At 47.6% G+C, this 12,997-nt stretch overlaps 1 protein-coding gene across 1 annotated transcript; it reads left to right on the forward strand.

Moving 5' to 3' along the window:
- The first annotated feature begins 2,963 nt into the window (after window positions 1-2,963).
- On the forward strand, window positions 2,964-11,437 carry ptp4a3a (protein tyrosine phosphatase 4A3a). Its single transcript, XM_029122765.2, has 5 exons — window positions 2,964-3,278; window positions 4,325-4,417; window positions 6,425-6,555; window positions 8,880-8,954; window positions 10,095-11,437. Exons 1-5 carry the CDS (start codon window positions 3,174-3,176, stop codon window positions 10,210-10,212), a joined length of 522 nt encoding a protein of 173 aa, XP_028978598.1. The 5' UTR covers window positions 2,964-3,173; the 3' UTR covers window positions 10,213-11,437.
- The last annotated feature ends 1,560 nt before the right edge of the window (window positions 11,438-12,997 follow it).

The following is a 12,997-nucleotide window of genomic DNA, read 5'->3' on the forward strand; positions in this document are numbered from 1 at the left end:
TCGTGTTGTGGCAACAATTGCAAGGCACTCTCGACAAAGTACCTGTTTGTGGTCAACATCATCCTGTCTGTAGCTTAAAAATGTCCATGTAATTTAGGGTGCATTTCTTTTTGCAACCAAATTCTCTATTTCGGTCTTTTTTTGCCAGTTCCTCGCTCATCATTTCGTTACGCGCTAGCAGAGCCTGCATGACAACCAAGTGCAGCAACGAACTGCGTTTAAAATAATAATAATAAACTGTGTATCCAATAACCCATAAATCAGAGTAAACGTTCTGCAGTGTGACTTTTGCGGATGCGTACATAGCAATGTCGATGCTGAAACGATATATCCCGCAGCCCTCGCAAATATATACTTTGTCGATATAGACTGATGGAGGTGTTGTAGCCGGGTGTGCCCACACTATCTGCTAGCAGATTTGGCATCTTGAGTGCAGTTAATAGTTTTTTCATCACCGTCCAAAATAATTTTAACATGGTGATGCGTTGCGCCACAATTTTCAGATTTTACAGACTGACAGCATAGAAGTTTAATCACAGCTCTCTCCCAACGCTTTTTGTAAAGCCTCTGGGTGCTTTCGCCTTTAGGTCCTCGTGAAGCCTAGGACCAGCTACTCTCTGCAAGTACTAATCAAATTGATCTGTCATGTCCTTCCTCAAACTGTTATATTTTGTTTAGTTTAGAATTCTCTCAGAAATGTGATATTTTCTTAAGGTGCTAGTGTGCTGTATACATATGTAGATTAGGGAGGCATTCTGCTTTTCATATTTGACTCTTCATAACCCTATTTTAAAGGGACACGAGTGCGTATGTAGTACATTCATCCGTGGGGATAAAGTATTTAGTGGCAGACAGTAGCCAACGTTTCTGACTCTCCTGACCAATGTTTATTTCTTTACAAAAGTAAAACAAAAGTTGTCAGGGGTCCAGCAACGTACCGAGATGAGAACTGAAGAGTGGGGATGGTTGGGAGAGGTGGCAGTGGGCATCTCTCTCTCTCTCTCGCTCTCTCCCTCGCTCTCTCTCTCGCTCTCTTCTCTCTCTCCCTCCTCGCTCTCATGAATAGAGGAGGCTGTGCTGCTCTGCCTGGCTGTGATAGGAGCAACCGAAAAACCCAACAAGTTGACAAGGCTAGTGCTCGCCGTTCCATAGATCAGTCTGAGATACGGACGTTTGGTGCCCGACTGTAGCCAACCTCCTGTTATTCTCCACAACAGGCTGAATTTCCCAGCAGGGAGGGCAAGGTAGGCTGTAGTTGAGCGGCACGGATGGGCAGGGGGCCAGAGCGAGGGAGCGCTGGAGGCTTGCGCTTGAACTCGTCTGGTGGTGTATCTCCTCTCAGAGCCAGCGTGTGCCTGTTTTTTTCAGGGTTGTGTCTGGCGTTGTCACCCGCTCTGTGCAAGTTGAAAGCGTTTCTGCAGGAGAACGTTTTGGCTGTTGGTTGTCTGCCTGTCTCATAGGGTTAACTTGTAAGTCGTGTAGCGGTCAGAGGATTTCTCCACACCGGGAATTTTAAATCATCTGAGTGAGGAAATCATCTGAGGTGATTTTAAATCATCTGAGGTGCGTGTGTTATTACTCTGACGCTGATGGTCTTTTTATGGCACAGATTGGATTAGAATATTTGTGGTTATCATGGTGTTCGTCTGTGTGTGTCTCTGTTGGGCAACATTTCATTGTGGTACCATGTAGGCAAGGTTAAAGTGTGTGTGAATATTGTAAACAATATTTGTCAGACATTGGTTTTTATTACATACTCAGTGCTGTAGGTGGTAGAGCAGAAAACAACCAGCTTTCTGTGATAATATCCTTAAAATGGCTTGCTTGTTATTTTGACCCGCAGCATGACTTTCAGCATAGCATAGGCTATGATAAGAAAATGAAAACATTTATTTGAAAGTGAAATGAAAGCCCTTTGTGTATCATTGAAACATTAGGCCATTATTTGCTGCACTTCATCTCGAATAATGTTTTACAAAATGGTGTGGGAGATTTTTTCCAAAATGTAAATAGGAGGAATGATTGTTGACATTTGTCTATAAATGCATAACTGAGAATGATTCGATCAGAGTTGCCATATTTCACATTGAGGATATACTCTGTGTAAATAACAAGGTTCTGGAGTGGGAAATGTTTTAAAGTTACAGCCCATGTTATGCTGAGTTATATGTTTTATGTCAAATCACCAGCAGAGGGCTTGCATACCTTTTGGACCAGAATATTTTTCACTTTCGGTTGGTAATGTTTACAAACTGAATGATAATAACTGAGAGGAGATCCCACTTCGGACCCTTTGATAGGCACATAACAATATCCTGAGAAATTTGCCAAAGCAAGGAACACATTTTCAATATATTTTCATAAATTATGTAGGATAAGTGTTACTGAAATCCAAACACTGTCCATATTACAGAAACTCCCTGGAATCATGGTGGATATTTCCCCCCCCTGTTTCGTATGGAGTCACTCTAGTGCCAGTCTTGTAGGTGGAGAGTGAGAGAGAGCGAGAGAGAGAGTGAGATCTCACTGGTAATCTGTTCTCCAGTAAGCCCTTCATTAGAGGCCCATGTCTCCTATTACTCAGATTTGTCTTGCGTCGTGTCTAACTTCCATGTTTCTCTTTTGGCTCCATGCACAGTTTTACACACTTGGCGCTGTGCTTTTGATGGCGTTCTTGCAGAGGACTGGAGATTACTGCCACGCTCAACATCCCAGGGCATAGGCGGCCGATCCAGTGACCAGGGGGAGGATGACCACTGCTCTGCCCTCACCGCAGACCAAGCTGCACTGATCCCTGGGTGAAACAGGACCCCCCCCCCCCCCCACCCACCGCCCTGTAGGATTCCACCCAAGCCCCTGTCTCAGGAGAACTAATGGGGTGATTGGAACAAACTATTCCACTATTCTTCAGTGAAGTCCTCTAGGCCGCAGCAGCGTTCCACCTCGTCTGAACCAACTCCAGGGATCACCCGGGTGAAGGACGGCGCTTCTTTGCGTCTTGGGCTCTTCTAGAAGGAGGGAAAGGTCTGGTAACACCTTCCGGTTTAAACGGTAATCTCCCGGTGGCGTGTAGCCCGACGGCGACAGTGGCGGCTGCGGTCGGCCAGCTGGTGTTGCCCGTGCGCCCCTGCTCGTGTCGCGCCGGCTCCCCGGGCTGGCTGACGGTGGTCAACATGGCCCGTATGAACAGGCCGGCGCCGGCCGAGGTCTGCTACAAGAACATGCGGCTGCTCATCACCCACAACCCCACCAACTCCACCCTCAACAGCTTCATCGAGGTGAGGACCGCTGCGGTCCGGGTCTAACGCAGGGCCTCTGTCCGCTCCCCCGCGCTCATTTGGCCTCTTTCTTTTCCGCTGCACCTGTCGTTAATGTCTGTTTGGTGTAACAAAACCGTGGTGGACGCTGCTTTGACGGGTTGCCTGAAAAGTGTCGAGGACATGCGCTGGCGCGAGGTTTCTAGGGCCCTTAAAGATTATAACGAGGGTAATAACATACACCAGCAGACAGGGCCCGGTGATAATGGCACTTGGCACACTTGCTTCCACAAAGCCTCCGTTTCCATGGCGATGCGCCACGGCGCCCCGGTTGGTCGCGTGTCTCAGGCGGGAGGTGGAGCGAGCCTCGTAGTCCGACACCTCTCTCCAAGTGTGTCATTTTTTTAGGGCTGCTTTTCAATTGGTTGCTAACAGAGTACTTGACGCTCCTTTTTATGTACAGCCCCCCCCCCCGTTCATTGTTGAATCGTTTTAAAAATAAATCTAGAAACGAACGAGACGTCCGTCAGAACGGGAGTGTGACGTAATGTAAGCTGTGGGTGTTTGGAAGCGGATTGTCTGCACATTGTCGTTGGCACTGGCCATGTCTTGACTGAGCAAAATGTCACAACTAAACAAAACAGGCCAGTGGGAACTAAATGCGTCGAGAATGAAAACAAGATAAAATGGGTAAAATGTTCCCTTTACGGACACTGGTGAATGTGTTTGATCATGTCCGTAGAGATTGAAAGAGCTCTCATCTGTGTACCCATGCAACTACAGTTGTCTAGTTGGCCATGAGCTGCCCCAAGTAGGCCATTTTCCTGTTAGAGTGGTACTTTTCCTTGTTATGAACTGGCCGATCCCCTCCTGATAACACAAAGTCGTCCGTAGGGATAATGCTGGAAAGCGTAACCCTTTTGACCGGGTTTAATGCCTTCAGTGGCCACATGTCCTCTAACCAGCTCTGCTGTCACACCCAAAGACGTGCATGTGATTTGGCGCCCTTAATACCTGCACAGGAGCTACTCCTCCCCCTAACTTGGCCCCTCCCCCCCCTTCCGTAGGACCTCAAGAAGTATGGAGCCACGACGGTGGTGAGAGTGTGTGAGGTGACCTACGATAAGACTCCGCTGGAGAAGGATGGCATAACTGTGGTGGTGAGTATAGAACAGTGTTGCATGTCCCTGGCACCTTCCTGTGAAGTGTTATTTATACACCACACACACACACACACACACTCAGTCTATTTGTGTGTGTGTGTTATCAAACAAACTGTTCTATGTGTTCCTTGGGGAAGAGGAGAGTTGGGGGGGGGGCGGGTTCTTGGAACAGCATGCCATATCCTTATATGCCCTTAAACAGACACATGCATATGTAAATATGGATCTACGCCCAGCACATTGAGAACAGCCACCCCCTTTTTAAAGACTAATTTGGGTCACCCTTAAACATGCTCGATTACACACACACACACACACACACACACACACACAGCTTGTACCCGTATCTGAATTTGAGCTGTAAGACACACGTGTTTCTGATTACTCGTTCGTCAATGTTCCGTCGTTGCCATGGCAGCTACAGAGCCTGGTTATTCTGAACCACTGTGGTTTCTCCCCCCCCCCCTTTCTCGATAGAGAGAATCGAGAGAGAATAGTCCTCGGTTGTAGAAAGAGATTTAAGAGGGCGTGTTGTTACAAAAGCGCAAGACCCTGAATTGCTGTTTATGTAAATACGTCCAACCGAAGTGTTGTGAAACACTGGGGATCATGGCGTTTGATGATAGATCTCCCGAGTACAGAGAACATTAAGTGCCTGCAGGGATGTGAAGGCAATATCTTGAGCTTGTTAGCTGATAAAGCCATCAGCTGTCCATACAGCCAGGGGCCAGGCAGCGTGGTAGGGCTGTGCTGCATCATCATAGCCATGCCGACTGATGCAAGTGTGGAATAACCAGTGTTTCTAAACCCAGAGGTTCCACATCACATGACCTATGGGATCGACGTGACAAACGGACTCCGCAGACCAGATCGGGGGTTTGGGATTTGACAGGAAAATGGGAGAGGTGAAAAATGTGCCCTTACTTGTTTATTCTGTGGATCCAAATGCTAACCCTGGATTCAAGCCGATGTCTTATGTAGCTGCGTCTCTAATTCAGCTTTTTCCATTTTTCCGCCAACGGCACAGAAGCTGCCGCGCACTAACTCTGCATGCGTGTCCTTCAGTGCCTCGGTGCGCCAGGACTTCAGTGTGTAACAGACAACGCGAATTGTCTGAAACCCCAAAATGAAAAGAGAGGCTGTTTTTGTGGTGGCCGCAGCCCCAGCTGTCTGCCACACATTGGGTGGGTGAGCTAAGCCGCCTCCAGTGGTGTGAGGAGGTTATCTGTCTGTTCCCAGTCCCCAAAGTCCCAGTCCCTACATTCTGAGGCAGTGTCACTGTGTGACAGTAAATGGCAGATTACTGCCCAAAACGGAATTTGCGACTGTTTCTCAGTGTTCCCCTTCTTGTGTGTGATGTCGGTCTGCGTGTGTCCGTCTGTCAGAGCATTGGGGATTTGTCGTAGCTACGTGGGACTGTCGGTAAGAGTCAGCGCTGCTTAGTAAAAGCTGCCTGTGCTGCCAGCCATGCTCGTTCCCCTCCAGGGACGCAGAGGGTCTGTAGACCCTCTGGTATTCACGGTCTGACACTGGTCTGCTGTGATTAAGCCTCTTATCAGTTACAGGCTGGCCCTGGTTCACATCATTACTGCCCTCCTGCGTCACCCCCCCCCCCTCCCCCTCCCCCCTCCCCCATACATACGTGTTCCTGAAGCCCCGAGCTCATTGGTCGGCGCGTACGTGTGTTTTGTACCCTGCGTGTCCTGATATGCGTGTGCCTTGGTGTTATGGCCCCGGGCGGCTGTGCTAAACCAACAGTCTTGTCACTGATGTGGACCGTATGTGACTTGCACTCGGCCAGAGATACAAGGTTGTTTTTGTACGTGGAGCTGGGAACACAACAACCAACAGGGCGCTGGCAACGCAACCCCACAGAACCATGTGTCGGAGATTACAAACCACACTAGTTCTCAGCGGTAGCATCTTGTTCTGGTTATATCGAACTCTCACACCGTCCCACTCCCTCTCTCTGTTTCCCCCCCCCCCCCCCCCCCCCCCACACAGGACTGGCAGTTTGACGACGGCGCGCCCCCCCCCTCCAAGGTTGTGGAGGACTGGCTGAGTCTACTGCGATCACGTTTCCTGGAGGACCCAGGGTGCTGCGTGGCTGTTCACTGTGTGGCCGGACTGGGCAGGTGAGGGGGGGGGGGGTGCTCTGTGGGTAGAACGTGGCTCTTCCTACGGCTGGGATTGCGGGTTCACGTCTTATTAACCACGCAGCGTGACTGTGGGGTCTCATTAGATGATGGTGTTTATCGGGATTTTACGAGTTATCCCGAGAAGCGGGGATCCGAAGAGGTGTTGTGCAAACAGTCACGGCAAACAATGAGCTTTGCACAGTGCTTATTAAGTTAATCTGACCCAGTCGGAGGGTTAAACCCAGGTTCAAGGGGGATCATTTGGTTGCCTTCTGCATTTCTTGCACACTACACAGGGAAGACTGTCATTTGGGTGGGACACACACTCGCCCTCATCTTTGGTTAATCTCCAGGATGAGGAGAGGCCATCTAAGACAGATAATGGAAGGGAGTGTCGTTTTAGCTAAGAACACTCCGTGCAGTCCCCGCCTGGATCCAGATCTGTTTCTGCTAGCTAGCATGACCAGTGACCATAGTGGTTGGTGAGAAATCACCAACAGATGTGGGACCAGGCTAATCCCATTGCACAGACCCGGAAACCCCCTCTCACTCCCTCCTGTGAGGGCTCGCCAGTCTGGTAATGGGCCAATGGCAGCCAAGGCGTGACATACCTTATTTAAAAAATATATATATTCCAACCATTGGTCTTTTGAGCTGATGCGAATAAAGCTGATAAGAGGTTAAAAAAACTATCAGTGGAAACCAGATCAGAATTGGGCTGCCTGTGTGGACGTAGCCCATCAGTTCCACTGGTGCTCCCAAGCTGCAGTGAAGCCAGTAATCTCACCATATTACGGGAGGCGCAGGAGGTGAAATGTGGAGAACAAAACATGAAGGAGAGATTCTGAGATTTTTCTTTTCTTTTTTGGTCCCCTCAACTGTACTGTACTGGACTCTTATGACATTTTGGGATCAGGTCCGTTTGGGCCGGATCAGGGGGCAGTAGCCTACAGTTGAATCCAGTCCGTTTCAATTTAGGGTTATATAGTGCCCCAGCCCAAAAACCCGGCGTCAGACGGATGGTAAGATAGGACATTGCTCCTCTCCCTTCTTTCAGACGTTGTGGGGGGGGCAGGACTAGCTGTTGAAGCTAGCAACTACCCAGCTGGGACAGTCATTTCTGAACAGCATGACTGTATGATACCGGTTAATATTTGTGTAAATTAACACACACACACAGCATGGCTGCTGCTATTAGTCTTAAAGAGCATGACACACACTGTGTAGCTGCTTGAAGTGTGTACTTCAGGAGACACACACTACACACTACATCCAGAATGCAGTGGGAGAAGAGCAATGCAACAGTGATGTGTGGGGAGGGCCCCCCCACCCCAGGCGGTCTGTTTTTGGGGGCGGTGAAACTCCATCTCTGACGCATGTCTCCCTCCTCCCCAAGGAGCTAGCCTCAGCTCCTGAAAGGATGCCAATGTTTTCTTGGACCAATGTATTTATTTTCCTTCGTTTCGGTTGGGAAACACTCTTTCAGCGCCTGTACTCTTTTGCTGAGGGGGGGTGGGGCTCACAGAGTTTTTTTTGTATTCTTTTTTTGCAGGCTTCTGTTTAGGGGAACTGTTTTGGATGTGTATATCTAACCGAAAACCTCGATGGCCGCAGATTGATCTGTTTCGAAACGTTCGCAGGACCGCCTGTCCCCGGTGATTCCGAGAATTGCCCAGTTTCTGTGGCAACTTGAGGCGTGTTCATCCCCTTCTCCTTGTCAAAGACCCAAAACGTTCCCGTTCACGGGCGGAACGAGCCCCTTTCACTTGACCGTATTAGGCAGCGGTGTTGCGCTGAAGCTTTTGTGGATCATGTGGGTTTCTGAGGGCTTCAGCTTGTTGAGCTGAGAGCACATGGTTCCGTCTGTACCCTGCCAGATGTGTGGGTGTGTGGGAGACTTACATAGCAAGTCTACAGACAGGGGCTGGCTTTTCCTTGTCCCAATAGCCCCTGGTTAAAGATTTATCTGGGTTCAGAGATGGTTTTCAACACCGACCTCTGGGTCCATAGCTTTCGATGTTTCAGTTAAGGTCACCACTAAACACAGCCTGGCTCCCATACCCTTGGCTCTCATATTCTCTAGGACTCAATAGGCTAACCCAGGCATGCTTTTCTGTTCTGTAGAGTCAGGTATTGCTAGCACTGTGTGGTCCTGGCCATTTTGTGTAGTTTGGTTTAAGTTCAACTCTGTAGCACCCAGACAGTGTTCGGGCTAGGTGGCCTCCGTGGCTGCTTTGGGACGTTTTTAGCATTCTATCTTAAAAAAACGTTATCTATAAAGGAATGTAACTCTGAATGCGGTACATGTCCTGTCTTGGCAGAGCTCCAGTGTTGGTTGCTTTGGCGCTGATTGAAAGTGGGATGAAGTATGAGGATGCCATCCAGTTCATCAGACAGTGAGTATCCTTCCCTGCTCATCCCTCCGTCTGTCCCGCCTCTCCCCTGTTCTGTTGAACCTTTGCCTGATCGTTTACTGCCGTCGTGTTCCGACACTTATCATTACATAATAGTTGTTGTGATGACCAATCTCAGAGAGCACCCACAAGTGTTCTGACCAGTAGTATGTGCGTTAGAGCATCGCTTGCTCATGCTTTGAGATGTATTTGTAGTGGGGTTTTCTGAACAGAGACCTTAATAATTGAAGTTAGTAATTGTTAGTTTTATGGTTCATCATATAGCCAGATTTTTCCAGGTTCTGACCATTAGGTGGTGCTGTTTCTGCTAATTCAGCCCCCTTAAAAAAAAAAAATCTAGTTAGAAGTTGCACATCCATTACCAATTCACCATAATGGTTTAGATCTAGAATGAAGATTGGGTAGCCTCAGACTTTACGGTTCATTGCCCACACATTAAGTTAGGTAATGCCCAATTTGGCTTAGGGTTTTTCAGCTGTGATGGAATAGGAAGAACGGTAAAAACAGAACCAGAGAAAATATGCATTTTTACAGAGAATTAAATGAAAAATATCAAAATAACTGAGTAAATGATACATCCCTTGCCTTAAAGTTTCCTTAAAGTTTGAATTGGTCTTTGGCAAACAATGATGAATGTGCAAGCTTTAGATTTCCTATATATGCTGTTAGGCTGGGTAATGGATTGAAATAAAAAATAAAACATGGACTTAATGGTGAAATTCATGCATCCAAGTTCTTTAGCAAGGTCAGTTTCATGGTCAAATAGAGAAGACACACAAACATCCTCTGCACATAGCAGCAGGAATGGGCCCATTTAATAGGGGAAACCATATACATGAACTAAGTAGCTCCAGATAAGAGTGTCTGCTTAACGACTAAACTATAACCAAACTGTAACAAACTTGATTGTATAATGGGCATTAAACATTATCACCGGATTCACGGGATATATATTATTTATAACATCAATGCTCCATGCTCTTATTATTTTATAGTGACATAATAATGTGGTTACTGTGTGGTTAAGTGAACACATTATTAGAGGATATGAACCTGTTTAGGTGAGATCTATCGAGCTCACTGCTTTCACACCCTGAGATTTCAATATTCCTTGTCCTCCAGGAAGCGCAGGGGGGCGATCAACAGCAAGCAGCTGACCTACCTGGAGAAGTACAGACCCAAACAGAGACTGCGCTACAAAGACCCACACATCTTCAAGAACAAGTGCTGCATCATGTAACCCCGCCCCCCCCAATCCCCCTCTTCCCACCCCAGCCAATCAACCGCCTGACACCGACCGATCTGACCCAAATGGACGCCGAAGAGGACGGACGAGCCCACGGGCCGATGCGCTTTGGCGACAGAACTCCCGAGAACTTCAGAGATTATAAATCATGACCTACACTGAGGTGTTTCGCCAGTGGATGGACACAATGCGTCCCTCTGGAGACCAGGGCCTGTTCTCGTACTGAGAACGCCGATGGATCAGTTCGCCTCCTGGAATCTGACTTTTTAAATCCAAGCTTGGTGTGGATGGTGGGTGTGGGAAACACTGGCCTCCATTGTCACCACTGATAAGGTGGCGGCTCGCTGCAAACGACTTGAGTTGTAGAGGACTTGGTCGCGGTACCTCTCACGTGGTGGCAACGCCTCAAACCGTCGTCTGAATGAATTTGCAACCTATGTGAATAATTATCTTTGGGTGCCTGGTTAACCTTTTCCTACCCGGACTACGGCAGGGGAACTGGGTCGCCTTTCTGTTAATTCCTTGTTCCAGTGCCCTGAAAATGTGTTTACTGTAATATATTTGTCATGATGCCACTTTTTAGCTTTAATATCTCTGCGTGTTTGCGGACGAGAGCCCGAGGCGGTGGGATGCTGGTGATGGTATCGTTTTAACTGTCGTTTTAGACTAGGCAGGACTGTTCACTCACTGGCTTGTGGTGATGTAAATGGCTGTAGGGAACGAATTGGGCTAACGTTGCTCCTGGACGCTGGTTTTGGGTCAGTTTTGCCTTATTTGAATGGATAGGGAGGGAAGGCTGCCCTTTGGGGTGGGGTTACCCTTTAAAAACCTGTCCCTCTTTTTGTCCTTCCCTGTGCTTTGTTATATGGAAGCTGTATGGTCTAGTTACGTGGACTACATTTTCTTTGTTGATCTGTAAGGCCAGTGTGGCCTGTCGAAGCACTTTCATTTGGTCCCCCCCCCCCCCCCCCTTTGCCCATATTGGCATTGCTGGTTAAAGCCTATACACAGAACGAATGCGAATCACAAGTTGCTGTTTTCTAAGGTTACTGGCCCAGCTCCTCTATCAGGTGACTTATTGTACAGGTGTAGTAAGTTTACACCTCAGCAAACAGACACAGTCAGAGCCTTGTCTCTGTTCACTACACTGAAATCCCCTTTCTGCCTTCTGAAGAGTCTACTTACAGTTTAATTGAAATAATAAAGTTGGTTTCTGTCAGATTGCTTGTTCCTGGGGGTTTGGTGTGATGATGAGTAAACCTAAGTGGGAGTAATGTGTGATTGTATAAATGTGGAGAAATATGAAGCAGTCATCCAGTTTTGTGAGTCACTACTTTAAAAGTTATCCTCTGTTGAAGCAATGCTGCCACCTGCAGGACACACCGATTGACTACAAGATGAGAATTAATGTATTGGTGGCTCAATTGGATCAAAAAGTAATTTATATTCTTAGTAGAAATCTCTGAGAAGGTGTATGACAACACAGCACATTTACAATATTATAGAATAGTTATTCAGAGCTCTGAGGAGTAAAAACGTGTTTCGCTAAGTAGACCACACCAATCCCTGTTTCTCCGGGGGTCCACAGACATGGCTCCCCCCGCCTCATGACCAGGGACACAGAGTTCCAGGGGTTGTTTCCCCGAAGACAGTACCATGCCTCTGGTTTGTTTTTTGCCCTAGCACTGACACCTGCTTTGTATGTTACCCCTTACCCAACTCTTATTTAGCACACCTGATTCTAATAATTAGCTGGATGAAGAGAACCTACAGGACAGTAGATATCCAGGAACAGGCTTAGGCAGCCCTGCCCCACCACCTACACACAAATCATTGACGTAAATCAACCTAGTCTTTAATTTGAATCAGGTGTGTGAGTGCTCGGGCAAAAACATGCACCCTCTTTGGGACCAGGATTGGGAGACACTATCTGAGTGACATTTAGGTGGGTGCTGTGCCAGTAAAAGGTCACCTGGATCAAATGAACCAAAAGACTCGCCTCGTAAAACTATCCTCGTTGTACCAGCGGTTATCTGTGTAACAGATTATACCGCTGCAGTTGAATGCACCCGATTGTTAGCCTGCATTTCCATGACCACAGGTTCCCAGGCTGGTCCACCTGGGTGACGTTCAGTAAGGCCACAAAGACGAACGTGGAAAAACGACAACTCATTACAATCCATTCAGTGCCTTCCCCATCTACGTTGTCTATGGATTGAACTGGGGCAGGTAAAACTGAGGTGCAAACACGAGTGAACTTAACGCTAAGCGCCGGGTGGGAGCGCGGCGCGGAAGACGGCAGACGGGTTGGTTTCTGTGGTGACACGGACGGTAACAGGATGAAGCTGTGGCTCACTGCTGAAGCCGTATCGTTGGGATTTTATAGGGATCTCTACGGCTGAAAACGCCGTTTTCGTTATTTAAAATCGGTCCCATGGAGGATTGAGACAGAAACACAAGCTTGTGGGTGATCTGTTATCAAGCTTACTGGAATGTTTCCATGGTATCCACCTATCCATTTTAGCTTCAAACAAGTCAAGAAACCTAAAATGGTTCAGTGTGAAGTACTGTAACCTACACACCATGCAATGAGTGAGGTAAAAAACACCATGGACATATTCAATACATTTTATAAACAGTCAGATTTGTCACCGTAAATCTTGTACAAAATATTTGTTCAACGAGCCTCAAATAGCCACAACTAAATAACAAGCATAACCACTGCAAAACTGCCTTGTGATAACAACATTACGGATGACATGGAAAATTACTACCGGAG

This window comes from Esox lucius, chromosome 10 (genome assembly GCF_011004845.1).
Source record: "Esox lucius isolate fEsoLuc1 chromosome 10, fEsoLuc1.pri, whole genome shotgun sequence".
Taxonomy (NCBI): domain Eukaryota; kingdom Metazoa; phylum Chordata; class Actinopteri; order Esociformes; family Esocidae; genus Esox; species Esox lucius.